General features: G+C 52.1%; 9 protein-coding genes across 9 annotated transcripts; 4 read left to right on the top strand and 5 right to left on the bottom strand.

The window, feature by feature from the left end:
* Positions 1-69: 69 nt before the first annotated feature.
* N7498_004570 (ssDNA endodeoxyribonuclease RAD1) lies at positions 70-3,331 on the bottom strand (the record flags this gene model as incomplete). The annotated part of the gene is made up of 8 exons (XM_058451632.1): positions 70-984; positions 1,034-2,102; positions 2,149-2,625; positions 2,678-2,729; positions 2,780-2,850; positions 2,901-2,988; positions 3,047-3,224; positions 3,284-3,331. 8 exons carry the CDS (start codon positions 3,329-3,331, stop codon positions 70-72), a joined length of 2,898 nt encoding a protein of 965 aa, XP_058308170.1.
* A 310-nt stretch (positions 3,332-3,641) lies between these two features.
* N7498_004569 (uncharacterized protein) lies at positions 3,642-3,925 on the bottom strand (the record flags this gene model as incomplete). The annotated part of the gene is made up of 2 exons (XM_058451631.1): positions 3,642-3,727; positions 3,781-3,925. 2 exons carry the CDS (start codon positions 3,923-3,925, stop codon positions 3,642-3,644), a joined length of 231 nt encoding a protein of 76 aa, XP_058308169.1.
* Positions 3,926-4,780: 855 nt separating this feature from the next.
* On the top strand, positions 4,781-6,936 carry N7498_004568 (WASP family protein; the record flags this gene model as incomplete). The annotated part of the gene is made up of 3 exons (XM_058451630.1): positions 4,781-4,990; positions 5,055-6,849; positions 6,905-6,936. 3 exons carry the CDS (start codon positions 4,781-4,783, stop codon positions 6,934-6,936), a joined length of 2,037 nt encoding a protein of 678 aa, XP_058308168.1.
* Positions 6,937-8,683: 1,747 nt separating this feature from the next.
* Positions 8,684-9,946, bottom strand: N7498_004567 (uncharacterized protein; the record flags this gene model as incomplete). The annotated part of the gene is made up of 1 exon (XM_058451629.1): positions 8,684-9,946. One exon carries the CDS (start codon positions 9,944-9,946, stop codon positions 8,684-8,686), a length of 1,263 nt encoding a protein of 420 aa, XP_058308167.1.
* Positions 9,947-10,601: 655 nt separating this feature from the next.
* N7498_004566 (aldehyde dehydrogenase family protein) lies at positions 10,602-12,349 on the top strand (the record flags this gene model as incomplete). Its single annotated transcript, XM_058451628.1, has 6 exons — positions 10,602-10,634; positions 10,689-10,946; positions 11,010-11,064; positions 11,113-11,290; positions 11,346-11,561; positions 11,614-12,349. 6 exons carry the CDS (start codon positions 10,602-10,604, stop codon positions 12,347-12,349), a joined length of 1,476 nt encoding a protein of 491 aa, XP_058308166.1.
* Positions 12,350-13,245: 896 nt separating this feature from the next.
* N7498_004565 (purple acid phosphatase family protein) lies at positions 13,246-15,230 on the top strand (the record flags this gene model as incomplete). The annotated part of the gene is made up of 4 exons (XM_058451627.1): positions 13,246-13,595; positions 13,649-14,341; positions 14,395-14,835; positions 14,885-15,230. The coding sequence occupies 4 exons, from the start codon at positions 13,246-13,248 to the stop codon at positions 15,228-15,230; spliced, it is 1,830 nt and encodes a 609-aa protein (XP_058308165.1).
* A 303-nt stretch (positions 15,231-15,533) lies between these two features.
* Positions 15,534-16,871, bottom strand: N7498_004564 (metal-dependent hydrolase family protein; the record flags this gene model as incomplete). The annotated part of the gene is made up of 1 exon (XM_058451626.1): positions 15,534-16,871. The coding sequence occupies one exon, from the start codon at positions 16,869-16,871 to the stop codon at positions 15,534-15,536; it is 1,338 nt and encodes a 445-aa protein (XP_058308164.1).
* A 1,313-nt stretch (positions 16,872-18,184) lies between these two features.
* N7498_004563 (nuclear transport factor 2 family protein) lies at positions 18,185-18,906 on the bottom strand (the record flags this gene model as incomplete). The annotated part of the gene is made up of 2 exons (XM_058451625.1): positions 18,185-18,578; positions 18,827-18,906. 2 exons carry the CDS (start codon positions 18,904-18,906, stop codon positions 18,185-18,187), a joined length of 474 nt encoding a protein of 157 aa, XP_058308163.1.
* Positions 18,907-20,382: 1,476 nt separating this feature from the next.
* Positions 20,383-24,259, top strand: N7498_004562 (serine/threonine-protein kinase; the record flags this gene model as incomplete). Its single annotated transcript, XM_058451624.1, has 4 exons — positions 20,383-20,975; positions 21,028-23,600; positions 23,652-23,972; positions 24,027-24,259. 4 exons carry the CDS (start codon positions 20,383-20,385, stop codon positions 24,257-24,259), a joined length of 3,720 nt encoding a protein of 1,239 aa, XP_058308162.1.
* Positions 24,260-25,686: the final 1,427 nt, after the last annotated feature.

The following is a 25,686-nucleotide window of genomic DNA, read 5'->3' as shown; positions in this document are numbered from 1 at the left end:
AATTGGTGAATTATGGATTTGGCTGCCTTAGCTACCGTGCTAGATTGATGCACACTATCAAGACCACACTTAATCGTCGAAGACACTTTTCCGGAAAAAGTTATAGATCTTGCGGGCGGCTTCTTTGCCAACAAGTGAATCCAGCTGATCGACTTCCATATTGGCGATATCGTGGAGATTATCAGTTTCCAGAACCAACCGCTCAAGGGCTTGCGGTGTCACTCCAGGCACGGCCCTGAGCATATCCTGCGGGAGAAGATTGAAGATGCGATGTTCAATTCCAGCAGCAGCCATGACATCTCCAGGGTTGGCGGCGTCAGACAACTGGATATCCAACCCGATTTGCACAGCACGGAGGGGGTCCGGTTCTGATGCATTTTTCTTGAGTTCGGCAAAGATCTCTGCAGTCTGGTAAGGTGACGAGGACCAGATAATCCTGAGCCGTGGGAAAGCGAGAATAAGAAGCACCAGCATGTGCTGCGCAGATTTTGGATTTGAAGGATTTGCCATGGAACTGCTGCTCGTGCTGGTGGCTTGGCCCGAAGACGAGAAGCCATAGTCAGTCAAGAAGGTAGATGGGGCCGTAGCGGAGGCGAAAGCATCGAAGGTGAAAGATTTGTTCTGGTCAAATTCGATCAAAAGGAGGGGGTTCTTATAGTGTTGGAGCATGGTCTCGGCCTGGTTGTAGAGGCGGCCGTTGCGGAGAGAAGAAATCAGATCACGAATGGACTTGCGCTCTACGCAAATCTCTGGCGTGAGGATGTAATCGCCTACGGTGAGTTGACAGGGGATAACGATCATGTTGTTTCCATGCAAAAGCGATGGAAGGGCGCTGCGGAACTCTCGCACGTCAACGACTACTCGCGGGGGGGCCGCCGTGGCTGCCAGTCGCCCTCCGCCAGCAATACGGGTATTGACTGTGCGAAGGAACTGTTCTTGCGGATCTTCAGCTTTTTTGTCATGAGTCAAAGTGACCGCCATGTTCTGGGATAATGTCAGGGAACAGCCTTATTTAGTCGAAAATCCAACTTACCCCCTTCTCCTTGATGAGTTTCGTGAATGAGTCTTTCTCTCGCCGCACCGCACTTAAATATCGTTGTTCCTCAACAGATCCGCCATAGTAGATGAAATAGACCTTGACATTTCTCCCCGTGTGAGAGCTGCGGTAGACCTCCACTCTGCGAATGAAGGCCGCATCTGGTTCGTACATGATAATGTATCGCGGTCGAACCTCCTCGAGTATGTGATCATCCATATCGCCGTCGTAGGGATGGATCATCACGAGGTCATTCATGTCGTAAAGTTCGTAAAAGTCTTCCATGTCTTCGAAGTTGTCAATCACGATCTCTTCTTTCTGGGTTTCTTCAGCCTCAGTGGGCTGGATTACATTGAGCAGGCTCACAACCTGGCCCGGCAGCTCGACCTCGGTCTGGACACTGCTGTTTGGCACGCGCCCGGCCGCAGATGTGACTGCACCACCGCCACGTACCCGGCGACGTTTGTTCGGGGGAGGTCGGCCTTGAGGCTGGGCTGCTGATTCTGCAGGCCGTCCAGACCTATCATCATCGGAGAGGTTCCTGTTCACATTAGAGAGTGATCTCTTCCAATTGAGATATTCTCGCAGCCGACGACGCATCATGACCTCTGCAGAAGAGCCTTCCTCGTCGTCATCATCCTTCTGTATCGATTGTGCGACTTTTGCATGCATGGTACTAATGTACTCGCGAAGCTGACGGCAAGTTCGCTGGTCACTGCACATAATCAATATGGTGCTGTTTGATTCATCTGGGGCGGCCGGGTTGAGATAAGCATCTTGCTCGATCTCACCGAGGACTTCTGCCACCACATTCCACTTGGGAAGAGCCTCAAGGGTAGGCTGCAGACCAGCAGCAAAATTCGTTGATGATGATGGACGGGACAAATCATCATTAAGTTTGCCTTCGTATACTCTTGCTTTCGCTGTTTGGAAAAGCACATGAGCGGCATGCAGGAAAAGCCAAGGCGAATAGTTGTGTTTATTAGAGCCAGGGGGTGGCGAATGAGCTGCCACAATAGTGTCTAGATATTTCACAAAGGACACGGCATCGTAGGTGAGCAAAGCGCTGCGTTCATTAGTATGGTCACGGTTGGAAGACGAGGTTGACGTACTGGAGAATTCCTCGAAGATCTGTCAAATCACTGACAATTTGCCGGGTCCTAAAGCTCACGCGGTGCCAGATGGGATCCAGTTGTCTTCTGATCGAAATATCGAAGTTTCTGTGCAGGGCACTATCCAAGGTCCACTCCTCCATATCGAGACCGGTGTTGGCTTTCCGGAGCTCAGCAATGCTAATCTCCACGCATTCAAGCACAGCATTTTGAACCTCTCGCATTTTAGCGCTCATTGGCACCTCTAGCTCGATCACTTCTGCCTTGCGATGGCCTTCCAAGGATTCCGCCACGGATACCTCGAACCTCGGCCACAATGATGCTTTTGGCAAAAACAAATTTCGGAGAACATTGGCCAATGGTGCAAATCCAGTAGTCAGAGGCTCGGGTGAATCCGAAAATGCCTTCAGGAAGCCGCGCTTGTTTGCTTGTCGGTAGATGCGAACGATGAATGCCTCCAGAGATGTTGCCACCACCCTGGATGAACTGTTAGCTAACTTGAAATGCTTGGACAAGACATATCTCATACTTATCAGCATGCAAGATGATCATCCCCGAGACTTTCTCGGGATTAAGGAGCTCTAGACAATGTGTTAGCTATGGCCAACTCGTCCCGGAACTTCTCACATACTTGATAGTAAGTCTACAACGAGTATTCTGGATGTCACACTCAGAATACCGCCTTCAGCATATATCCGTTCTCTTATTGTAATCAGCGAACACGCAGTTGAAACGACCGGCTCGAGACCCACCGCATAGACACCGTAGCCTTCTCCGTATTGATAACCTTGAGCCCCCTGGCAAGTGGGGACTTGCTTGTCGCATAATGCTCCGCCAGCGCTACCAATCCACAGTGTGAGCGCACGTTAAAGCAGTGGTCCGGGTCGGACTGGCCTACCCTCTCCGATCCATTCATTCTCTCGATCATCAGCACCAACCACCAACACCAAGTTATTTCCAGCCGCATCGTAGAAATGAAGGAGGTTCGTTATGAGGTGGAGCAGCCCGAGGCCGCGGGCAAGGACGACCAGCTCATCCTCCGTGCGTAGTTCGGTGAAGATGTGCTGCTGATATTGCTGGAGGTGGAGTAGGTCAGCACGTAATCTCGGCCATCGCGGGAATTACAGATACCTACCAGCGGCAGCGACAGCTTCACCGGCACATTGGTTCTTTCCGGAGGCATGAGGAGCCCTTCTTGACGCGTTGAAAGAGCAGAGGGTCAGACGGGCGAAAGCCGTCGCGAGGTCACGTGCACATGATGCAATAGATCGAGACCATCGATCGTGCGTGGTCGGGATAGAAATGTGAATGCAGCTAGGCCAATGTTGCAGAAGTGAGGGCAACTACGTATTTCGAGATAAATACAATGCTGATGCAAAGGCCATACGTAGCATGGTGGTTGAAAGCAAGGTTGCCTGGAGGTTTACAATATTCGTTATTTACACACACAAATCTGTTGGAAGATACATGATTCAACATCTAATTCCCTTAACTCAGTTCACGAGATTCAGGTTTTTAACATTGTTGAGCTCTTTCTTTTGCGCTTCAATCTCCTCCTTTGAAGCCTTGGGGGGCATTTCTAAATAGGCGTTAGCAGCTTCATAGCTGTTTGCCAGCTGGACATTCACTCACCCTCTGGGATTTGTGGTCCCTTGGACAGGTGATCAGTGGCTGATGCTTTCTGGCGCTGTTCGCCTTCACCTCGTTGGTTCTGTGGCTCGTCTTCCCCTTTCTTCGAGGCCGATGGGAAACTAGACGGCTCGGGGATGACAGGCATATTGGAGTAATGGCTGAGGTGCTTTGGAGAAAAGTATACACTGTATTCAGCTTTTGAGATGGTAAACGTAAATCCAGAGAGTGGGCAAGAAGTGAGGGGAAGGGTCCAGAGACAAGAAATGATTATATAGATCCCAGGCGGAATGACGTCGGCGGTCGCTGGGGCAGTTACACACAAGCAACGTAAAAGCAAAAAAGGTTGCCTAACTTGGAACATGAATCCAGAGAGCTCACTAGCAACTATAGCAATAAATTGGGAAAAATTTCGCGCTGGGCATACCTAGGGATAGCTAGTTGATCTCGTGCTTCTGTTTAGACTGGGGTCAAGAGTAGATGGGCTCGGTGACATGGTGTTCATAGCATTTTCTCCTTGGAAATGCCTGTGCTCGAAGATCGCGGCCCAATTCTTTGTTTCTAGAAAGAAGCAGAGATAGTTGGATTCGATGGTCCTCATATCCTACAATTAAACACTTCAACGAGAAAGAAGCTGAAGCTCCTTGCATAGTTCATTAGTACAAGGAGATACCACGTGCCTTCATAGCGGCGAGCACCAACGCCAAGTCACCGCTGTGTACTTCGCCCCGCCAAACTGTCTCTTCCTCCAAGGCAACCGCCGGTCGGCTCCTTTCCAATTCCTCTTCGATATCCTCTTCAACCTGGCTCCATCCAGGTAGACCTTCCTCTCGTCTAAGCGATCCACCTTATCTCCCGCCTTATCCTAGTCGGTACGCTGGGCCCGCTATTTCTAACCACTGGACCGCCCGGTCTGCCATGCGCCCTCGACCGACCTAACCCCAACGCCCCCCTTCACCCATACCTCTCCTCACCGGCCACTCCGGGTTTACGTTAATTCGTCATGCCCTCAATTCTCAGCGATGCCGATAAGGAAACCGTCAAGCGGAATGTACCCAAACCCGCCAACAAGATCCTCGCCGTAGCTGTCGCGCGACTCTACGTTGCCTACCCAGATCCCCAGAAATGGACTTACACGGGCGTGCAAGGAGCAGCTGTGGTCTGCAACGACCTCGTCGGAAGGACCTTTTGGCTGAAAATTGTTGACGTTTCGGTGAGTGACTGGAAATCCCGGAAATAAGATGTGACCAGTGCTGACAATGTGGTGGTTTTGACAGCCTAGTGGAAAGGGTGTGATTTGGGACCAGGAACTCTTCGACAACTTCCACTATAACCAAGACCGAACCTTCTTCCATACATTCGAACTCGAGGACTGTTCCGCTGGTCTGTCTTTCGCCGACGAGAAGGAGGCCAAGACCTTCATCAAGAAGATGCAGGAGCGTGAGAAGCACGCGAGCAAAGAGACCTCCAAAACTCCTTTCGCGTCAAGCCGGGGGCAAGGTCCTGCCCCGATTGCCAATGGCAAAGGTCTCGGCCGGTCTATCTTTGGTAGCTTGTTGCATCGCTCGAGCCATGCTCCGGCTGCTGCTGCTGCTGCTGCACCACCACCTCCTCCGGCCATTGCACCGTCATTACCAGTCGCGCCCCCTCCTACGCAACCCCCGATCGCCCCAGCGGCCAAGGCTGATTTGCCTTTTGATATAAACGATCCCTCGCAAAAGGGCCTCTTCGACGAGCTCCAGCAAATGGGTATTACAAGAGACCAGATGGCGGAGCATGCCGACTTTATCAAGTCGTGGATTGCTGGAAAGCAAGCCAATGAGGCAACTGAGCCTCTGGCCTCCGCTGGAAGAGCGCCTCCACCACCACCTCCTGCGGCACCCAAGGCAAATGCAATCAGTCCTCAAGGCACAGGTAGCTCCGGAAGCCGACGCGGCCCTCCACCGCCACCTCCTGCTCGTAAAGGTCGCGCCGACACGGCGGAGGAACCAGCGTCTCCTCCGCCTCGTGAGCCATCTCCGCCACCTCGACGATTCGCTGCGCCCCCTCCGATTGCAGATGCTGGCAAATTCGCCGAGCCGGCCGGTCCAGCACACCCGAGGCGCCCACGAGCTGTCTCCAGTGCTGCACCGGGACCGCCTCCACCTCCGCGCCCCCCGAAGACTCCAATGGAGGATTCACAGCCCAGCCAGAACCGATTTGGAGTGCCTCCGCCTTTCACGGGGGATCGTCATGTCTCAGGACCGCCTGCACCCCCCAGTCGCAGCCCTGTTCCTCCAGGTCCTCCACCTCCACCTCCTCGTGCGGCTAGTCCGGCATCTCATCCACCGCAACTGCCACCCAAGGTTCCGAATTCAAGCATTCCACCGGGCCCACCACCTCCCCCACCCGCGAGAGGACCTGCATCCCCGCCACCACCAGCTCCTCGGCCTGTACCAAGCCCTATCGCAGCAGCACGGCCACCTCCGCCTCCCAGAGGACCTGCCTCTCCCCCACTTCCACCAGGCTCCGGAGCTCATGCAGCTGTCTCCCCTCCACTTCCACCGGGTCGTGGTAGCCCTTCAGTACCGCCTCCGCCCCCTCCTGCACCTGGTTCTGGTGCACCTGGGGGCCCCCCGCCTCCACCCCCTGGTCGTCCTGCAGTGTCAGTCCCGCCGCCTCCGCCGCCTCCTGGTTCTGGAGCACCAGGTGGTCCTCCGCCTCCACCTCCGCCAGGAGGCTCATCGGGAGGACCTCCCCCCCCACCGCCACCAGGGGGCTCATCTGGAGGACCTCCCCCCCAACCGCCACCAGGGGGCTCATCTGGAGGACCTCCTCCCCCACCGCTACCCAGCACGGGTGGTGGACGCGACAATCTCATGGCGGCCATTCGGGCCTCTGGTGGCCAAGGCGGAGGAGGTTTGCGCAAAGTCAGGGACTCCGATAAGAAAGATCGCAGTGGTGCCATGGTGCCTGGGGGCGCCGAGGAAGCCTCAGCTGCAGCATCTAGCTCAGGAGGTGCTCCACAGGGCGGATTGGCTGGCGCACTTCAGGATGCTTTGAAGAAGAGAAAGCAGAAGGTCAGCGGTAGTGGTAAGTGATGACCAAGTCCCCGGAAAATTGAAACTTGTACTAACTGGACATCCAGATGACGAGAAGTCCGATGATGACGATTGGTGAAGCGTAACCTCATTTTACGTGGTCGGCCTTGTTGTTCGCGATACCTGGGTCTTTACGGACATGTTTTGCGGGCATTGAGCATTGTTTATCCTTTTTTGGTGCATCTTTTGTCCCAAAAGTCTGGCTTTGATTGTTCGATGGCAGGAACATGGTACGTACTTTGTATATATCCTCGATTGAAGATGCAGTGGAGAGAGTTCTATACAAGCGTAGCATAACTACGGTATGCAAAGTTGCTCATTTCAATCCCGGGGTCTGTTGTAGAAACATAGTAGTCTCCTGAAAGATTCATGGACGTCCGTTTCCAAGCTTCGAAATCAAGTACATACATGCCTATCACGGGTAGGATTCGACTGATTTGCGCAGAGCCGCAGTCGCTTGAGCACAGTCTTGGAGTTGGGCGGCTACCGGCTCACCCCCGCCTCAGCCCCAGGCATTTCAAGCAGGCTCACATAGTGATAGGAGACAGAAGCAACCCCGACTCGAACTGCTCCAAGCAGAGGTCGATGAAAACGATGACAGTTTCTTCCGTGTTTTGATCGACGGGCAGGTGAAATATCGCACGGTCCATGCGGGAATCTACAACGTGGATGACATGTGCTTTGGCCCAGCCCTAGCATCCATTATACCAGAGCTACCTGGCGGAGATTGGAACGATGGGCTAGTTGCCAAAGACACGAATGGCCAGCCATATTTCGCACGAGCCAATCGGACTTCATTTCCCGGGGTTACCAATACCTGGAAGAATATCTTCATTGATTATTCGGAAATAGTACTGGGAGAAAAGCTGAGAACGGGCGTTTACGCAGTCGAATGCCCGTTATTCAATGAGGCCGCCGTCGCCAAGTTCGCGCGCTTTGAATGGGAGATTCAGTATCTTGAAAACGAGACAACGGCATACCAGTGGATCGACGGACATGACATCGGCCCACGGTTCCTGGCTCATTTGACAGAAGATGGACGAGTAATCGGGTTCCTTATGGAACGCATAGCGAACGCACAACATGCTGGTCCTCAAGATCTAGAGTCCTGCCGGCAGACATTATCTCGACTACATTCGTTGGGAGTGTGTCACAGAGACATCAACAGATTTAATTTTCTCATACAAGGATCTAAATGCGTGTTGGTCGACTTCGACACAGCCTGCAAATGCGATCGAGATCAAGATGTCGCCCACGAGCTCGATGATTTGCACAGGTCTCTGCAGGATCAATTGGGAAGAGGCGGCGGAGGGCGAACGTGAATTTATCCAAGACAAGCAATTATACGGAGGAATCTCTGGTCTCTCAAGGCGAGAACTCATACGTCCTCTGAAAGCAAGAAGACAAACCTTTGGAATGAGTCCTCTTGTGGAGACGGGGGAAATCTTATATGAAAGCCAACCGGATAGCCTTCACCACTTATCGGTTTCCCTAGCTTAAAACGCCATTTTGGTAATTGGCTGTTTGCTTGAGCCTTGGTGCTAATTATAGCGCATGAGACGTGTTGCAACGCCTGCCGAACTCGAGCTCTTCGGCCTTCCGGGGCTCGGCCCTTCTGGCGAACCTCTCTGGGTTGCTAACGTGTCTAAGTTGAGCCCTTCTTCCATCTCTCCCGGGCTTCCGACAGTACCTAGCTGGACATAAGTTACTGGTCCACATTCGCTGTAACTCATCTGTGCCGGCCTGAACCCTCCCATTGCTTTGCTGAGATCGGAAATTTTATAAATGGACAATCAACAGCGCCAGGCTGCAGCTCTGCTCGCACTTTACCGGCTGCTGTCCCGACTGCTGATATTCTGATGCAGCCAGTCTCTCCAGCCCTGGTCGCTCAATATCGATCTGACACGGGCTTCAAGCCACTCCGTGTTTCCCCAAAACCCCCAGGATGCCTGGAATCTACACCAGTCAACCAGGGCAGTTTCCCAGTGTCGTTTAAATGCCTCCCACTCGTACAGGTCTTCTTTATCCCGGAGAAGACTCGTGCGGTATCGCTCTAGCAGTCGCTTCTCAGCGTCACGCATCGTCAACTGCTCAGGTAAAGGCTCATTGTTACCAACAAGCATATGCAGAGGGACCGAGCATGTAAACAGCTTGGCGAGGTCACAGACTCCCAGGCCTAGCCCGACGTACTGAAAATCAAAGAACGCCACCTCGTCTCCATTAGTTGTCGTGAAGAGATTCTCCGACTTGACATCGCCATGAATATACGATTCAATCCGCCTTCCGCAGGGAGTCAAGAACAACGCAGCCATCTCGGCAATGGACAGTAAGGAGCCTTCCGAAGCCCTGCACATGGTTTCTGACCACTCTGAATCGGTGTCTTGAGCTAGAGAAGCGTACTCTTCCTGTCGTGTCGCAAGGTACGTGTAACCTCCGTTGAGCCATAGTCCGCTCCCATTATCCTTGCCTGTGCTATGCCGTCTACTGGATTCTTCAAGGGGTGGCAAGACATATTCGTCAAGGCTTTTTGGCAGCAGGCCCCATGAGCGGCCGTGGAAACCGGCCAGCCAGTTTAGCGCCCCATGCACTTGTGTGCGGCTTAGTACACTCCTCTTTTCACCCGCGACTGGATATTTTGGACGTAGGTCGACCATGATGGTGGCCATCAGACCTGCAAGATCCTCCTCGCCCTCCTTGCCGTCCATGCCTCGTGTCGAGGCAAGGCATTTAGCAACGGCAATCCCGTCGCCCAACAGCGGGACCACATCTCGGTAAAAGTGCTGCTCTACTTCGTAACTCAGCATCTTTCGCAGATGGCCCTCATCCTCATTGCCAGTGCTCCTCCTTGGGGGCGAGATGAGCTTCAGGATGAGGGGATAAGTGGTCCCGACGACTCCAGATTCCACCCCGCAAAGCTTGCTGAGATGCTTCGCCGCTGTATCGGTGGTAGCTCGGGCAGTGATGGCACAAATTTGTCCATAACCTGCCCACAGGGTCTGTAAGGTGCTGCACGAGACGAGGTCGAGCGAGTGCCACGACAGCATGATCCTGGCGACGCGGTCGGGGTCATTGGCGGGTGAAGGGGCCATGATGACTGGAGGCCGGCCAAATAAATCCCTGCAGGTTACGAGCAGTATCTGCCCTCTGTGGATATTATACCGTGGGTAATTTGGCGTGTGAAAATCATGGTGGATCTGTAATGGCGCGGGGTATCACGTGATATTGAACAAGAGGCTTAAAACGGGGTTAAGAGTGCCCATTTTTGCTGTTAATTACTTTTCTGGCAAAGAGATGGGCAGGATTTACGTTCTGAAGTAGCGGAACCCATTTTGTATTGTGGTTTCCCGGTAACTTTGCTTGAAGTGCGAAGGGAAAGTGAACGACGGATAGAGGTTTCGGGTAGCTTGCTAGACCGCGACGCAACATACCCACATCTCTTCCTTTCTCCCCCATGTTGATATTACAGTTGCAGGCTTCTACCAGTCTGGATCCCGCGCTTAATTGCGACCCGCGAGGCCAGTGACTCACATGTATTACCAATCTCGTTAGCTGACCGGAATACCACCTCGTATTTTGTGGATTTCTTAATTACTAATGGCGATTCACAAAGGAGGCAGTGCTCTCATGTCCTCAGAACTATAAAATCAACGTGATCAAGATTTTTTTTTTGCTTGAATATCGAAGACAAGTCTTTTCCTACTTTCCTCACGTTTTCAAAAGCTTGTCCACACCAAGCCTGCCGCAATGGCCGAACTGAATTTTGATGTCTACAAAAATGTGGGATCTAATGGACTCGGATATTCGATGACCTGCACTAACAATTCTGCATAGGTGGTTGACGGCCAATTAAAGGGTGCCACTAAGGAATACTATGGCATCAACCCGTTCACAGAAGAGAAACTTTGGCCCGCTCCTACAGCCACGAAGGAAGATCTCGACGAGGCAGTGAAAGCGGCCAGTGTCGCTTTCAAAACATGGCAACATACAACCGTGGAGGAGCGGCGGAGACGAGTCAAGGACTTCTCCGATGCCCTCATGGCGCAGAAGACTGCTTGGGTTCCAATAATCTCCAAAGAGACGGGTCAGCCAGTAAGTTACTGCAACAAGTTCCACACCGACAAACTTAGCATTCGACTGACTGCATCGCTATAGGAAGAATTGGCGGAAACCGAGATCGACGCGGCATGTGAATGGCTCATGGGCATTTGTATGACATTCCAGATCTGAATTGAAGCTTTGACTAACGCCAAAGCAGCAACTATTGACCTACCGGAGTATACCACGCACGAAGATGACGAGGTTAAAGTGACTACAAAATACTACCCACTCGGTGTCGTTGCGGCTATTTGCCCCTGGAACTTCCCGATAATGCTTGCTGCCGGCAAGATTGCGAGTGCGGTATCAACTGGCAACACCATCATCGTCAAGCCCTCGTAGGTCTTCCAAGCCTTGCTCAATGATTATGATTTCTGATCTGACCCGGTCCAGGCCATACACCCCGTACACCGGCCTTAAGTTGGTGGAGCTGGCACAGCAATTCTTCCCTCCTGGTGTTGTTCAAGCCCTGGGAGGCGACGACAACCTGGGGCCTTGGATGACGAGGCATCCAGATATTGCCAAGATCTCTTTCACTGGATCTTCCGCGACTGGAAAGAAGATCATGGCAGCTGCGGCCCCAACGTTGAAGCGTGTCACGCTGGAACTGTGAGTCTGAATACTTGGTTCTTCTGTAGCGTGTCCAGGCTAACCGCGGCAGTGGCGGCAACGATGCTGCAATTGTCTGTCCGGATGTCGATATTGACACTATTGCTCCTCAGATTGCGGACGATGGTAACTTGAGCATGCCCCTGAAGGATCAGAACTTGCGGCTAATTGATTCGAACACAGCATTTAGTCACGCCGCACAGGTCTGCGTGGCCCCAAAGCGCATCTACGTGCACGCATCCGTTTACGACAAATTTATGGAAAAGTTCACCGAAGAGTGCAGGAAGCTCGTACCGGGAAAGCGATTTTTAAGCCCCATCCAGAACAAGATGCAGTACGAGAAAGTCAAGTCCATCTTTGACGACTGCCAAAGCCAGACCTACGAATTCGCATTGGGAACCCCCAACCTCAAAAAAGAGACACCTGGATATTTCGTTCCTCCAGCCATTGTCGCCAACCCACCAGAGCACTCTCGCGTGGTACAAGATGAGCCTTTCGGTCCCATCGTGCCTGTTCTCAAGTGGGAGGATGAAGAGGACGTTATTCGGCGCGCAAATGATACAGACCAGGGCCTCGGTGCTACGGTGTGGTGTCGAAACTCGGCACAGGCGGAGCGTATTGCTCTGCGTCTTGAAGCCGGAAGCGTGTGGGTGAATCGCGGTGTCGCACCGCTGCCCACGGCTCTTTTTGGCGGCGTGAAGCAGAGTGGAATCGGTGGGGAATGGGGTCCCCTTGGGCTGCTGAATTACTGTAGTGCGCGGACCTTCCATTTTGCAAAGAATGTTTGAGGAACGAACAGACTTTGGAAGTTGAAGCATTGTTTGACTCCTGTACATAGCCACGGGAAGGTCTGCGTGAGATAATACAAGACTATTTTGTATTGTCAGGATCGACTATCAGACTGGAGCCTTCCTTGGATTCATCTTTAAAGAATAGGGGTACATTAACTACTTTTGGTTATCTTCATGGCCGTCCGAGATCGAGCTAACGCCAAACGGTTTGGGAATAGGCTGTATTATCTAGCCGCTCAACTGATGAATCTTCAGTACATCCTTGCCGGTGGAGATTCAGTGCACCGTCTACGAACTCCTCGACCCTGGCGTGTTGATATCCATAAGCCAAACCAACCGGAGAGAAGGCGTGGCTACGGTACGGGCATCCCTTGTACGATGATCTTGACACCATGCATGTCTGGGTCAAGGCCATCGGGAAGGAGGCTGACGAGAAGGGGGAGGCGTTGATTGACCGGGCGCTGGAAAATACCACCATCCAAGGGGAGAACGGTCTAGAGGAATAGACAATGACATAATGCAATCTTAACGAATGCACCCAAGTCCAATCGCTTAGAGAGATCAGGTACTCTGTACAGACAGGGCTGATAAATGCCTTCAATGTCAGTGGATGGCGAGAGGCTGGTGGAGATGAGTTGCCGAACCCACCCCGGTACCTGCACCCGCGGCCAATCATTACCCCAACCGGCGCCACATGCATCCAGGAATGCGGAGACCGACGGCTTGTTTTCGTTTAGCCCAATCGGTGCGTGCAGACCAATTGGTTATCTATGCAATTGCACGTGTGATCCTCGACGCATCGGCCACCCTACATAGGATGTCATGCGCGCAGTGCATTTAAAACCAGGCTTGGTGGCCGTCCTGGAAGGGGGACACGCGCTCAACCTCTCACCATGAAGGCCACTACCGCTGCTGTGCTGCTGTCGCTCTCTGCCGTCGTTAATGGCCGTCCGGCGGTCGATACCCGCTTCCCCTACACAGGGCCTGCAGTGCCCGTAGGTGACTGGGTTGATCCGACGATCAATGGCAACGGCAAGGGCTTTCCTCGTCTGGTCGAGCCGCCTGCGGTCAAGCCGTCGTCTTCTCACCCGACCAACAACGTGAACGTTATCTCGTTGTCTTATCTCCCGGACGGCATCCACGTTCACTATCAGACTCCCTTCGGTCTGGGCCGTGTTCCATCCGTCAAGTGGGGAACCAATCCCCACTCCCTGGACCGTGTTGCAAAGGGCTACACCCACACGTGAGTATCTCCAAGTACAACTGATGATGACAAGGATACTGACATAACTGTAGCTATGACCGCACCCCGTCGTGCTCAGAGATCAAGGCCATCACGCAATGCAGTCAATTCTTCCACGAGGTCTCTCTGGACAATCTGGAGCCCTCCACGACCTATTACTACCAGATCCCGCCCTCCAATGGCACCACCCAGTCCGACGTGCTGAGCTTCACGACTGCCCAGAAGGCAGGCGACCCCAAGGAATTCACCGTGGCCGTGCTGAACGATATGGGATACACCAACGCCCAGGGCACTTACAAGTACCTGAACATGGTCGCCGATGAGGGAGCCGCCTTCGCGTGGCACGGCGGTGATATCAGTTACGCCGATGACTGGTATTCCGGTATCCTGCCATGTGCCGATGACTGGCCCGTCTGCTACAACGGCACCAGCAGCGAGCTTCCCGGTGGTGTGATTACCGAAGCTTACAAGACGCCGCTGCCCAAGGGCGAGGTCCCGGACCAGGGTGGTCCTCTGGGCGGTGATATGAGCGTGCTGTATGAGTCTAACTGGGACCTCTGGCAGCAGTGGATGGGTCAGATCACCAAGAAACTTCCTTACATGGTTTTACCTGGTAACCACGAAGCCGCCTGTGCCGAGTTCGACGGCCCCGGCAACGTCCTGACGGCATATCTCAATGATGATATTTCCAATGGTACTGCCGCCAAAGACGGCCTCACCTACTACAGCTGCCCGCCTTCTCAGAGGTTAGTAAAGCTCTTCATTCTATCTTATGTGTTGACTAACTAATTCACAACAGGAACTTCACTGCTTTCCAGCATCGTTTCCGCATGCCCGGCGAGGAAACCGGTGGCGTGGGCAACTTCTGGTACTCCTTCGATTACGGCCTCGCTCACTTCGTCTCCATGGACACCGAGACTGATTTCGCCGACAGCCCTGAGTGGTCCTTTGCCGAGGACGTCACTGGTGACGAGACCCTGCCCGAGGAGTCGCAGACGTTCATTACCGACAGCGGTCCCTTCGGTGCTGTCGACGGCAGTGTGACGGATACCAAGTCCTATGAGCAGTACAAGTGGCTGAAGAAAGACCTTGCTAGTGTGGACCGCACCAAGACTCCCTGGCTGATTGTCATGTCCCACCGACCCATGTATAGCTCGGCATACTCTTCCTACCAGAAGCACGTCCGTGATGCCTTCGAGGCTCTTTTCCTCGAGTACGGCGTCGACGCCTATCTCTCTGGGTAAGTAGATCACAACATGATGACACCTTCCTGAACTAATGATTTCCAGCCACATCCACTGGTACGAGCGCCTGTACCCCCTCGGCCCCGACGGCACTATTGACACCGCCTCCGTGCTAAACCAAAACACCTACCGTACCAACGCCGGCAATTCCATGACCCACATTATCAACGGCATGGCGGGCAACATCGAAAGCCACAGCGAATTCAGCTCAGGCCAGGGGTTGACCAACATCACTGCTCTTCTGAACACCAAGGATTATGGATTCAGCAAGATGACGGTTGTGAACTCGACTGCTCTGAAGTGGGAGTACATCCGTGGTGGTGATGGATCGCTTGGCGATTCGCTTTGGCTGGTTAAGCCTGAAAACGGGCGTGGATACTGTGGTGCTTAATTTCTAGTTGGATAACAACTTTGGCCTCCACCGTTGCCTTAAAAAGGAAAATGTACATAAGGCATAACCAAAGAGCCAGCCTGCTAGCCTGCTTTGCTTGCTCGAACAGTGAAGGTTTATCCTGAAATTGTACAACTGCTTACTGTATATGCGCATTAATCGAATATATTATTAACGTCATTCCAAACAAGCTTCCTTTATACCACTGGCGTTTTAGCACTAAAAGAACTCCAAATAATGGAGAAAAGACTAAGATTACCAATCTCAATTTCATTGTAAACTAACTTACTGGTAGTAATCTTCTCATTGGACTTGAATGTGGCATGGATCGTATAGAGGATCCACGGACAACCAGCTTGATCTTTTGGTAACGATACGTCCATCCTTCAAGATAGCTACAAGGCTGTCCTGGATGTGATCCAGCACCGTTATATCTTCAAGAGGATTAGATGTCAGTATGAGCATATCGGCAATACTTCCTTTCTTGATGCACCCAAGTTGACCCTCCATACCCAAATACTTTGCCGCATTGATCGTAGCCGACTGTAAAATGTCCCGTGCGCTCAGGACGCCCGATCGGATTGAAAACTCATGGTTTTGAAGAGGGTGCAAGCCTGCCAAGAGGTCGGAACCGTAGCAAATTGTTGCGCCAGCTTTACGCAAGATTGACAAAGCGTCCAACCCACTAGCTAACACTTGACGATTCTTGATTTGGCTGAAGTCGTCCAGAAACTTATCGAACGGAGGCCGGGACATACCGTGGTAAGTGACCAAGGTCGGAGTAAAAACAACTCCCAATTCCGTGCAGTAGGCTGCAGTTTCCTCGTCAATGAAATTTCCATGCTCGATGCCTCGAACCCCATTATCGACGGCATGGCGGATGGCTTCCACGCTGTATGCATGTGCCGTGACGTATGTCTTTGAATGCTTAGCAGTCGTCGTAATCGCACGAATTTCTTCCGCCGTGAACTGCAGCATATCAAGGGCGTCCGACGGAGTTGCGACGCCACCTCCGCACATGATCTTGATGAAATCGGCGCCTTGTCTGAGCTCGTCGCGAGCAGCCTCGAGGCACTCGGGGACTCCATTGCACACCCGAGCTAGATTGGCAGTGTGTCCGCCGCAGCATTTCTGTTCATCGCCCTGATAAATGGCACGGAAATCTCCATGTCCGCCAGTCTGCGAGAGGGCTTTACCGGCTATGAAGAGCCTGGGACCCATGATCAAGCCTTCTGCGATGGCTTCGCGGAGAGCGAAATCTGCACCACCGGTATCGCGAGCCGTGGTGAATCCGCGAAGAAGCATTTCTCGCGCGACGAATCCCGCACGGTGCGTAATGCTGTTGGGGCTCGCGGAAAATATGTCCTTGAGAGAGGAAGAACCCGGGGTCGCAGTGAGATGCACATGACAGTCAATTAAGCCAGGGCAGATGTATTGGCCCTTCAGATTCACTGCATTAGCCCCTGTGGGCGGTTTCGCCGTGTCCCCAGACGACACATCAACGATACGACCGTTGTTGATGTGCACAGTAGAGTTGGGAATAACCTCGCCAGCTTCAACATTAACGACGTTTGCATTGTAGAATATGACTTCTGGGGCTGGTGTCTGAGGCAACCATGGCTTGCTGCTTTTGCTACTCATCCTGTCTGAGGGGAAATGTTGATTTGTACGGTGATAACGATAGATAGCGTAACGATACGCAACCGACAGATCCGAGTCAGTTCGACCTAAATTGAGGGATTTCCGATACGTCTTCTTCAAACCACAGGCGTGAATTGTTATCTCTGGGAATGCTCCTACGTGACCATATAATCGAATGCCCTTTCGGCGACAATGCCGGGCATTGGGTTACATCCGTCACCGCTGAGCGGGGAAGCGCGAGGGATCTGAGCACCTGCTGCATTCGCAAAGGCGGTCATGGCACCAGGCAAAAGAAGTTGGGGAGTTTCATGGTGAAGGTATATAGTTGATCGGTGTGTACGTTGAGGGAAGTGACTCAAGGTAAGTGTTGTTGAGAATTAGGGGGTAGATAATCAGACGAAAAGAAGATAGACAGGTAATTGATGGTAAATTCTGATTGTCTTTTCTACTCGTTCTCAGGGGGATATTTATATCCTACCCCTGAGAACTGTTTTCTAAGAGAAATGCATACAAAAATGTTCTCCTACACCGCTGCCCGGTGTCCATAGGGAAACCCCCTGAAAAGAAGCAAAGAAGGCGATATAGATGAGGAACCTGCATATACGGGCGCCCATTTCCAATAACCTCATGGGCCTAGCTGACCAATCAGCAGCCATCGGGGCAGAGAGATGCCGACCGATATTGGCGCCTTAGGATGAGGGCTCCAATTTCCAACAAGTGTGAGTGAGAAAGCCAAGCAGCCTTGTTTATATTTCAAACAGATGGTTCTTTGTAAGCGTGACAAGCTTTCTAGGGCGAATAAACTACCCGGCTGAGGCGCCCTTCGTGGCCCTACTTATACACGGCCCCATATCCCAGTTTAGGCCTCCTAGGAGACTAGCCACCTTGGGGGTGGCTTGACCTGTAAGCGTTGAGTGCCCTGGACTCATATCGCGGATGGCCTAATGTTCATGCAAGGGCTGTGGTTCGAATCCACAATGCAAGATATATTTACTGCACACATGGGACATGAGTGTAGAAACTCACGCAGCATAGACATGAGACTTTGCCAACTGCCCAGGCCATCTAGACAGTCGATTGCTCGATATAATTCTAATCCCATCGATTCAGCTACGTGTCCAGCATTCTATACTTATCTAGGAGGTGGGACTCCTCAACAGTCCACTGATCACATCCTGGACTGAGTGTCTGGTCCTCTGACAAAAAGGACGCAATACCTCGAGCAAATGCCAAGGCATTTTTTGAGTGATATTTTGATAGAGCTGAAAGAGTACCAGATGATAGCTAGGATATTGAGTTACACGAAGGGCGTATTACCAGTGTTTCTCGCTGATTGGGACTTCATTCACGTCAACACCTTCAACAAACCATCGCCCTTCACCATTCCCATCCGGCCCGAGAAGCAGATCATTACCGCTCATCATGCGCTTGCGCATCTTCCCCGTTTCTCGGTCAAATGTCCAATCCTCCAGCCCATAGCACCGCTTCCAACGCATCCCGTCCGTTGCGTCTTGGTACTCGTACCAGAACTGCACGGCGATGCGATCATCGTGGAATGAAAAGAGTTCCTTGCGAAGGCGATAATTGTGCTCTCTCTTCCATTTGGCTGTCAGAAACTCAACAATATTCTCGGTGCCAGAGAAGAAAGAGGTTCGGTTACGCCAAATGCATGTCGGAGTATATCCCTGCGCGACGCGTGGAGGATCTCTTTTCAATGGTTAGTCTGCGATACCATCACTACGTCATCGCTCCGGAGCTCATTGCTCTTCAGCGCAGAAAAGATACGGGGAATCTTCAGGAGCGCCAAAATAGGGATGCCCACATGTGCCTAGGGACTCGCACGGACAAACAATAGCGGAAGAATGCAAGGGATGACGCTGCATCACCCTTTCTTTGACCACATGGTGGAGCCGGAATCACGGCCCATGAGAAATCAGAATGAAATCAGAACTTACTGGGTATTCCACATATCCTGAGCTGCCTTGACCTTTTTACGAGCGGTCTCCTCGGTAAATGGTGGTTTGATATCGGCCATGGCTGGTAAGATGTGGACAGATAGAACTTCGAGGAGTGGAGAAAATGGGAATTCGGGAACGGGAACGATCTACCGTCCAAAATATATTTTCGGACCATAGCTTGTGGGTCATTCTCAACGCTACATATAATTGACGAGGCTATCACCGCTTCTCTAATCCTGAGGGCTTTCTCTGCTCCATCTATTGGCCCCCGATAAATGCTCGGGGTTTGAACATCCACATTCGAGTCTTGTGCGTTAGTGGCTGATAGCTTTACCGAACTCGTAACCCACAATGCGCTTAGAGCCGGATCGGGCAATTGCTCGTTGACTCCTAGAGCTCGCCACAATACATAGAGAAAATAAGGGATGGGTAATCTAAGAAGATCTCTACATGTGTCCACCTATGGCTATACTGTACGCACGATATAGGCTAGCACTCGGCGATGCGCAGTCTATTCAGAAGGCGCCTAAATATTGTCCCTGGTTAAGTTGTACACACGGAACATTGTCTGCTCGGCTAGATGATCATACTATGGAACCCGCCCGAGCAACTGTACAGTAGTTCGCATTTAGATTCGACTGGGATTCTAGGGAGTGGAATGTCGAAGATTATGTGGAGTGGCCCCTTGGGCGGACGATAAGGTGATAAGGCCATAGTGAGGACGACATTGCTCCTCTCCCCCTGCCGTCGGGGTGGAATGTATACTTCCGCTGTCCTTTCCCTGGCACAAACAAACCTCGATCTTCACCGGGTAAACGTTTATTTTGCCGTAGTAGGCTCGATGATCTTTCCAAAATATTGTTTCACGTGTCTCAACGGGAGATTAGTGTCGTGAAGTAAACGTCTTGCTCAGAGTCCCAGGAGTATAACAAAACGAACCTCCCATGGGGCGAGAAATCAACTAATTCAGAACTCCGGTACAAAGAATAACATAGCTTCAAAATTGACAGCGAAAGAAGAAATCAATAGGAAACAATGATTGAAAGTAGAGGGGTATAGTGGTGGTAAAATTGTGTAGTGACAGCAGATGCATTCCAAGCCATTCACGGAATCTCCCTCTTTCTCATTCCACAACAGTCGCTCTGAGGCATGCCACGAACTTCTCCCCCCACCCTATCTCTTTTGATCTCTTCTGGATTACCACTGCTCGCGCGACTCTTTCGTCCCTTCGTGTCGACTTTCGCTTCGGGTTCTCAGCTCCCACGCCTCTCCTTCGCCTTCGACCTCACGATGTTGTGTTGATTCGTCCCTGTCACTCTTTCAACTTCCATATAATATCTCAGTCAATCGTTATCGCTAATCTTGCCTTTGACGAACACTCTTAGTGGACGTCGAACTGATCCTTCCTTTCGTGCCGCCTAATGTGAGTTTCAGACTGAAGGCAGCCACGCTGAATATGGACCATAGCTAACAGTGCCTAGCACCCCACTGACTGCTACTCCACCAAGCAACACTACATGCAACTTTGAACACACAGCTCGTTTCTGCCGAGAATGGACCGGGGGATCCTGGATCTGAACGATCCCCACCGAAGACGTCAACCTTTAGTCGACGCCTCCAGCAGAATCAACCACGTCAAATCACCGAAGGGAGAAAATCCTAGAGTTCATGTGGAAGGCCTCGATTTGCTCAAGACACCAGATCGCATGTCCGCCGTCATGAGTCCCACTCCGAGAGACAAGGAAAACCTGCGGCTCTCCGTAGCAACGGATTTTCAGTCGGACTCCGCACGGAACTCGGTAGTGTCAGCCGCGTCTATCCTATCGAACAAGGGCAAGAGAAAGACTCATGTCGGACCCTGGCAGCTGGGAAGAACCCTCGGAAAGGGCGCCACCGGACGTGTCCGACTGGCCAAGCATGCCGTCACAGGCCAAACTGCGGCGATCAAGATCGTCTCCAAGAAGTCTGCGGCCATGGTACAAAGTGAAAGCATTGCCGCGATGGATCGGAATATGAACAACTTCTCGGGTTTCTCAAACGCCCGCCACATGCCTTGTGGAATCGAACGTGAGGTAGTCATCATGAAGTTGATTGAACATCCTAATGTTATTAGCTTGTACGATGTGTGGGAGAACCGTGGTGAACTGTAAGTACGATAACCGGCGATTTCTCAATCTTGCACCTGACATTATTCGCAGGTACCTTGTTCTTGAATACGTGGAAGGAGGTGAACTTTTCGACTATGTCTCCAAGAATGGACCCCTACCAGAAGAGGAAGCTGTTCGATTGTTTCGTCAGATTATTGCTGGCCTTGGATACTGCCACCGGTTCAACATCTGCCATCGTGACCTCAAGCCCGAGAACATTCTGCTCGATGGACAACACAATGTCAAGCTTGCCGATTTTGGCATGGCTGCCCTCCAACCTGCTGGCCACTGGTTGAATACTTCCTGTGGCAGTCCCCACTACGCAGCGCCGGAGATCATCTACGGACGAAAGTACCGTGGTGACAGAGCGGACATGTGGAGTTGTGGAATTATCTTGTACGCCCTTTTGACAGGATATTTGCCGTTCGATGGTGGCGACCTTCCCAACACATTGCGCCTGGTAAAGAAGGGCGACTACATGATCCCTCCGGAGCTGAGCGATGAATCGGCCGATCTCATCCAGAGAATCCTCCAAAAACGACCCGAGGACCGTATCTCTATGCAGAATGTGTGGATGCACCCACTGTTGACGAAGTATGAAAAGCTTCACAATGCGATGGCAGACCATTACATTGGGCCACCCCCTGCTTTGTCAGTCAAGGATTGTGGAAACCTTGTTGCCAGCCGCCAAGACGTGGACGGTGATATTCTGCGGAATCTTCAGACACTATGGCATGATGTGAAACCGGATCACTTGATTGACAGGATTATGTGCATTGAACCCACCCACGAGCGAATGTTTTACAATGCCCTGGTCAAGTTCCGAGATGAACAATTGGAGAACTACCAGGGACAGCCACTGGAGTACTCAGCAAGTGACTACCACCATATTTCCCGTCCTGGAGGCAAAGCTCGCAGAAATCGGAGCACTTCCAAGCGCCGCTCCCACATTTCCATGGTCAAAGACCTTCACCGTCGGATGGGTGGGACTCAAGAGCCCAAGTCGTGTGCAAGTGTTGAAAGTTATGATCCGTACCGTTCACCAAAGACCAAGGGCGCTGCTTCCGAGGTCAAGTATGCCCAGATCACAATCCATAGGGAAGCTGCAGAGGTCCCTGAAATTGGTGAAGTCTCCCCCGTCGTGAAGCCGCCGCCCTCCATCGCAGAAGAAGTAGAGCCAGAGGAAGCAGATGACGTGACCGGCTCGCCATTTACTGTTCTCCAGAAGCGCAAGCATAAGCCAAGCTCTATCAAGTCTTTCCACTCGTCAAAATTGGCCCTCTCCAGCTCTCGAGCCCGAGGCATGTCTACTCGGTCAATCAGCTATCATCGCAATGTTTCATTCCACCATACTCGCAATCGCTCGCAGGGCTCCACAAAGCCCAAGAGAAGAAAGACGGTACAGAAGGAACAAAACCAGCAGACCGATCTCAAGCGGTCTCCCAGTGCGGCCAGCTTGCAAATGATCGCGGACGGAATTGATATTCCACCCATGCCCAGCAGCCCACCTCTTCCCGCTCAGCCAACAGTCGTTCACCGCAGTGGTATAAAGGCTCGAAGTTTGTGCCAGGACAAGAAGATGCGGGTCTCTGATTTGACTTGGAAGGAAGATGCCCGCAAGGTGTCCCACGAGCTCAGCCAGATCTGTGAAGAGGCCTTCAATGGCAGCTCTATCTCTACTATTCGTTCTGCTAGTGAAGAAGCCGGGTACGAGACGCCTGCGACGCCTGTTTCTATCGCCAGTCCAAACCATCACGCCAGTGTTTCCTCCAAGCGTTCGTCGGATAATCCCAAGGGATCTTTCAAGGAGTCTGGCCGCTCTTACAGCATCCATGAACTTACAGAGACTCGGCGCAAGCTCGTCGAGCATAGCAAAGGACGAAATGACAACATCCCTGCGTACCTTTCCGGCGTTATTGGACATCTGGATAGGTTGATTGAGGAGGACCACGCACAGCGTCACAAGCGGACCGAATCCGGGGAGGTCGTTCCCGTCTTCATGGACCCATTCGATACTGCACCTGAAGCATTGCCTGTCATCAACGAGGAATTTGCAAGCCCTATTCGTGGTCCCAGTGGGCTCACTCCCAAGACCAAACCGAAGTCTCGCCCCTCTGCTGCCAGTCGTGTGAGCGATGCCCGGGCTACCATCCGGATGGTCCCGCAAAGCTCTTTGCGGTCTCTCGATGAAGTGAAGCCCTTGATGATTCGTAAGAAAAACCAGCTTCCCGAGTCGGATTCTGCTGAGCCTGAGTTCATGGACCCCATCCGTGCCTTCTCTGCCAATTCCCGACAAGGCCGTCACCCATGTGCACTGGAGCCAATTGAGGAGGCTCCTATTTCTCCTAAGCGGGCGGGTGATAGCAAGAAGTGGTCATGGTTCAAGCACCACCGCCCGCAAGTGTCCGAAATTCCCCCATCTCTTCCACCGAAAGATACCAAACCAATTGTCCCCAGCAATGGCACTGTGATAATCCAAAGTCCTCCTTCGGAGCCGGTGTCGCCAATCAAGGTCGCCGAGAACCGGGTACCCACTCGCAAGTCCTCCATGGAGAGATTCGGAGGAGCGTTGAAGAAACTCGTGTCGAAGAAGGCAAATAAGCCTGCTCCGCAGTCTGAAACAGGTAAATTGAAGCTCCCCTGTCTTTTCAATATTCCGCTAAGACTATAGCAAGACAAAGAAGAAGAGAGCTCGAAGGATCAACACGACACTTCCATTTTCTGCAAGGGCTTCCCTGACACAGAAAGCTCTTTTGAAGCTGACACCTCTCGAAATCCCGTACGCAACAAGCGTCTTTCCCTCGCAAACCACAACTGGTTCGCCCGTGTGTTCCAAATCAAGCCGGCTTCCCATGTCATTGCTCTGAATACCTCGAAGGTCAGGGGCCGAAAGGAGGTCTACCGACTCCTCCGTGAGTGGGAAGACTATGGAATGGAAGATGTCTACATGGACAAGGGCAACAGCATTGTCCACGGACGAGTCGGCGAGGCCAACTGTGCGTTAAGTTCTTTATGCTCTTTCCCTCCAGTTTATACTAACCTGATGCCAGTTCTACGTCTTCGAGAAGTCGAGTTCACGGCAGAGTTCTACACTGTGCTTGAGCACGGCCGCCAGGCGAATCTGAGTCTGGTCCGGTTCAAGCAAGAGCGCGGCGCCGCATCCTCGTTCAACAAGGTGGTCGACACAATACACATGATGCTCAAGGGCCGTGATATGATTGTCGAAGACCCTGTCCGAGCGAAGAAAATGTCCCGCGTGTTGGAAACGATTCCACACGCCTAATGCCCCAATCACCCCAACCTCCGTCACTTTCCAACCAGTCACTCGCTCACAACCCTCCAGCATTGCTGCGTTTCAGCCTGCAAAAGCACCCATTGCATTTCTCTTGCTTCTTGTCTCCCACTTGTTACACTCGCTTGCATCCCTTTAATCCGCCGAGTTTTACCTCGGCTGTCGATACTCTATCGTCTCCAAATTTCCTTTTTCTCTGGCGTTCCTGTTTCAATTTACCGGCTTCTTTTCTGACCTATTGAAAACCCACATTTCCTCTGTCCTCCCCTTTCTTTGCATCTCAATTTTCCTGTTCCCGTTCCTTTTTCCGTTCTGCTGCCCTCCTGGTCTCTGCGATCTAGTCCCGGATCAGGGCTTAATCCCTAATGGCGGTGGAATACCTAGCTAGTCTCTAGATCCCTGTTTTTGTGATCTTTTTCGAACGCGAATGGATCGGCTGTGATGGGCAGAGAAAGTACAGGTAGTTAGCGATCATTAATTCATTCAGTAAAGAACAAACTCGCATCAACTGTCGTAATAGTAGCGAGACCGTGATTGTAGCGTACAATCCCAGGATGTTTGGTTCGGATTAGCCGACTGTAGATAACTTACACCGACAGCCCTTTCCACCTCCAGCGAACGGCAACAAAGCCAACAACTAGAGCCCACTCAAGCACCCCTTTCCCCCTTCCAACTTCCACCCCTGTAGACTGATCCAAACTTTTGACGGAAATAGACCCTTGCAACGACCTAGGGGGAGAGAGCAAACAATCAAGCCCCGTCACCGAAAACCAGAAGGAATGAAAACGGAACGAAAAAAAGCCATTTTCTTCATGGCGCACGCTCAGGCCCAAACCATTAGAAATCTCAGAAATCTGACGGTGCCACTAGCCGGAAACGTTTGATTCTGAACGGCGTTACGAAAGAAAACGGGCAAAGATCAACAATCTGACCCACCGGCCATCCGAGCTTACCAATGGTATTTCAAGAAATCTACGGCTTATCCTGGTGTAAAGTACAGTACATAAACGGGGTCGTGCTTATGCTGACGGGACCCACCATCAAACCCCGCTGCGGCGGGACGGAAAATACTCCGGAAGTATACAGGACGGGGTGAGATTCAGGCGCTCGCCAGTCTAGGGATGGTTATGAAAGGGCTATACAACGCTCGTCTTGATCCGGTTCGGGTATTCAAGGGGTTTCCATATACCGAAATATGGACTAATAGCCCGCCCTTGGTGCTGACAGTCTAGGGTTCGTCACCAGAATACGGGTTAGTTGGTACCGAACTGTCAAGACGGGTCGGACCGCGGGGGCTAGAGGAGCTGGCCGACATCATGATCTCCCCGGAAGTTATTTTGATATCAACGGCTGTTTTGAGGGGCCGGTCGAATCCGGAATCTTGCACGAGATCTGACTGGCCTTGTCCACCGAGATCT

The sequence above is a fragment of the Penicillium cinerascens genome (genome assembly GCF_028974065.1).
Source record: "Penicillium cinerascens strain IBT 15544 chromosome Unknown contig_5_segment0_segment0, whole genome shotgun sequence".
In the NCBI taxonomy this organism is placed as follows: Eukaryota; Fungi; Ascomycota; class Eurotiomycetes; order Eurotiales; family Aspergillaceae; genus Penicillium; species Penicillium cinerascens.
Note: the sequence above shows the minus strand (reverse complement) of the source record. Positions and strands in the feature narration are given on the sequence as shown.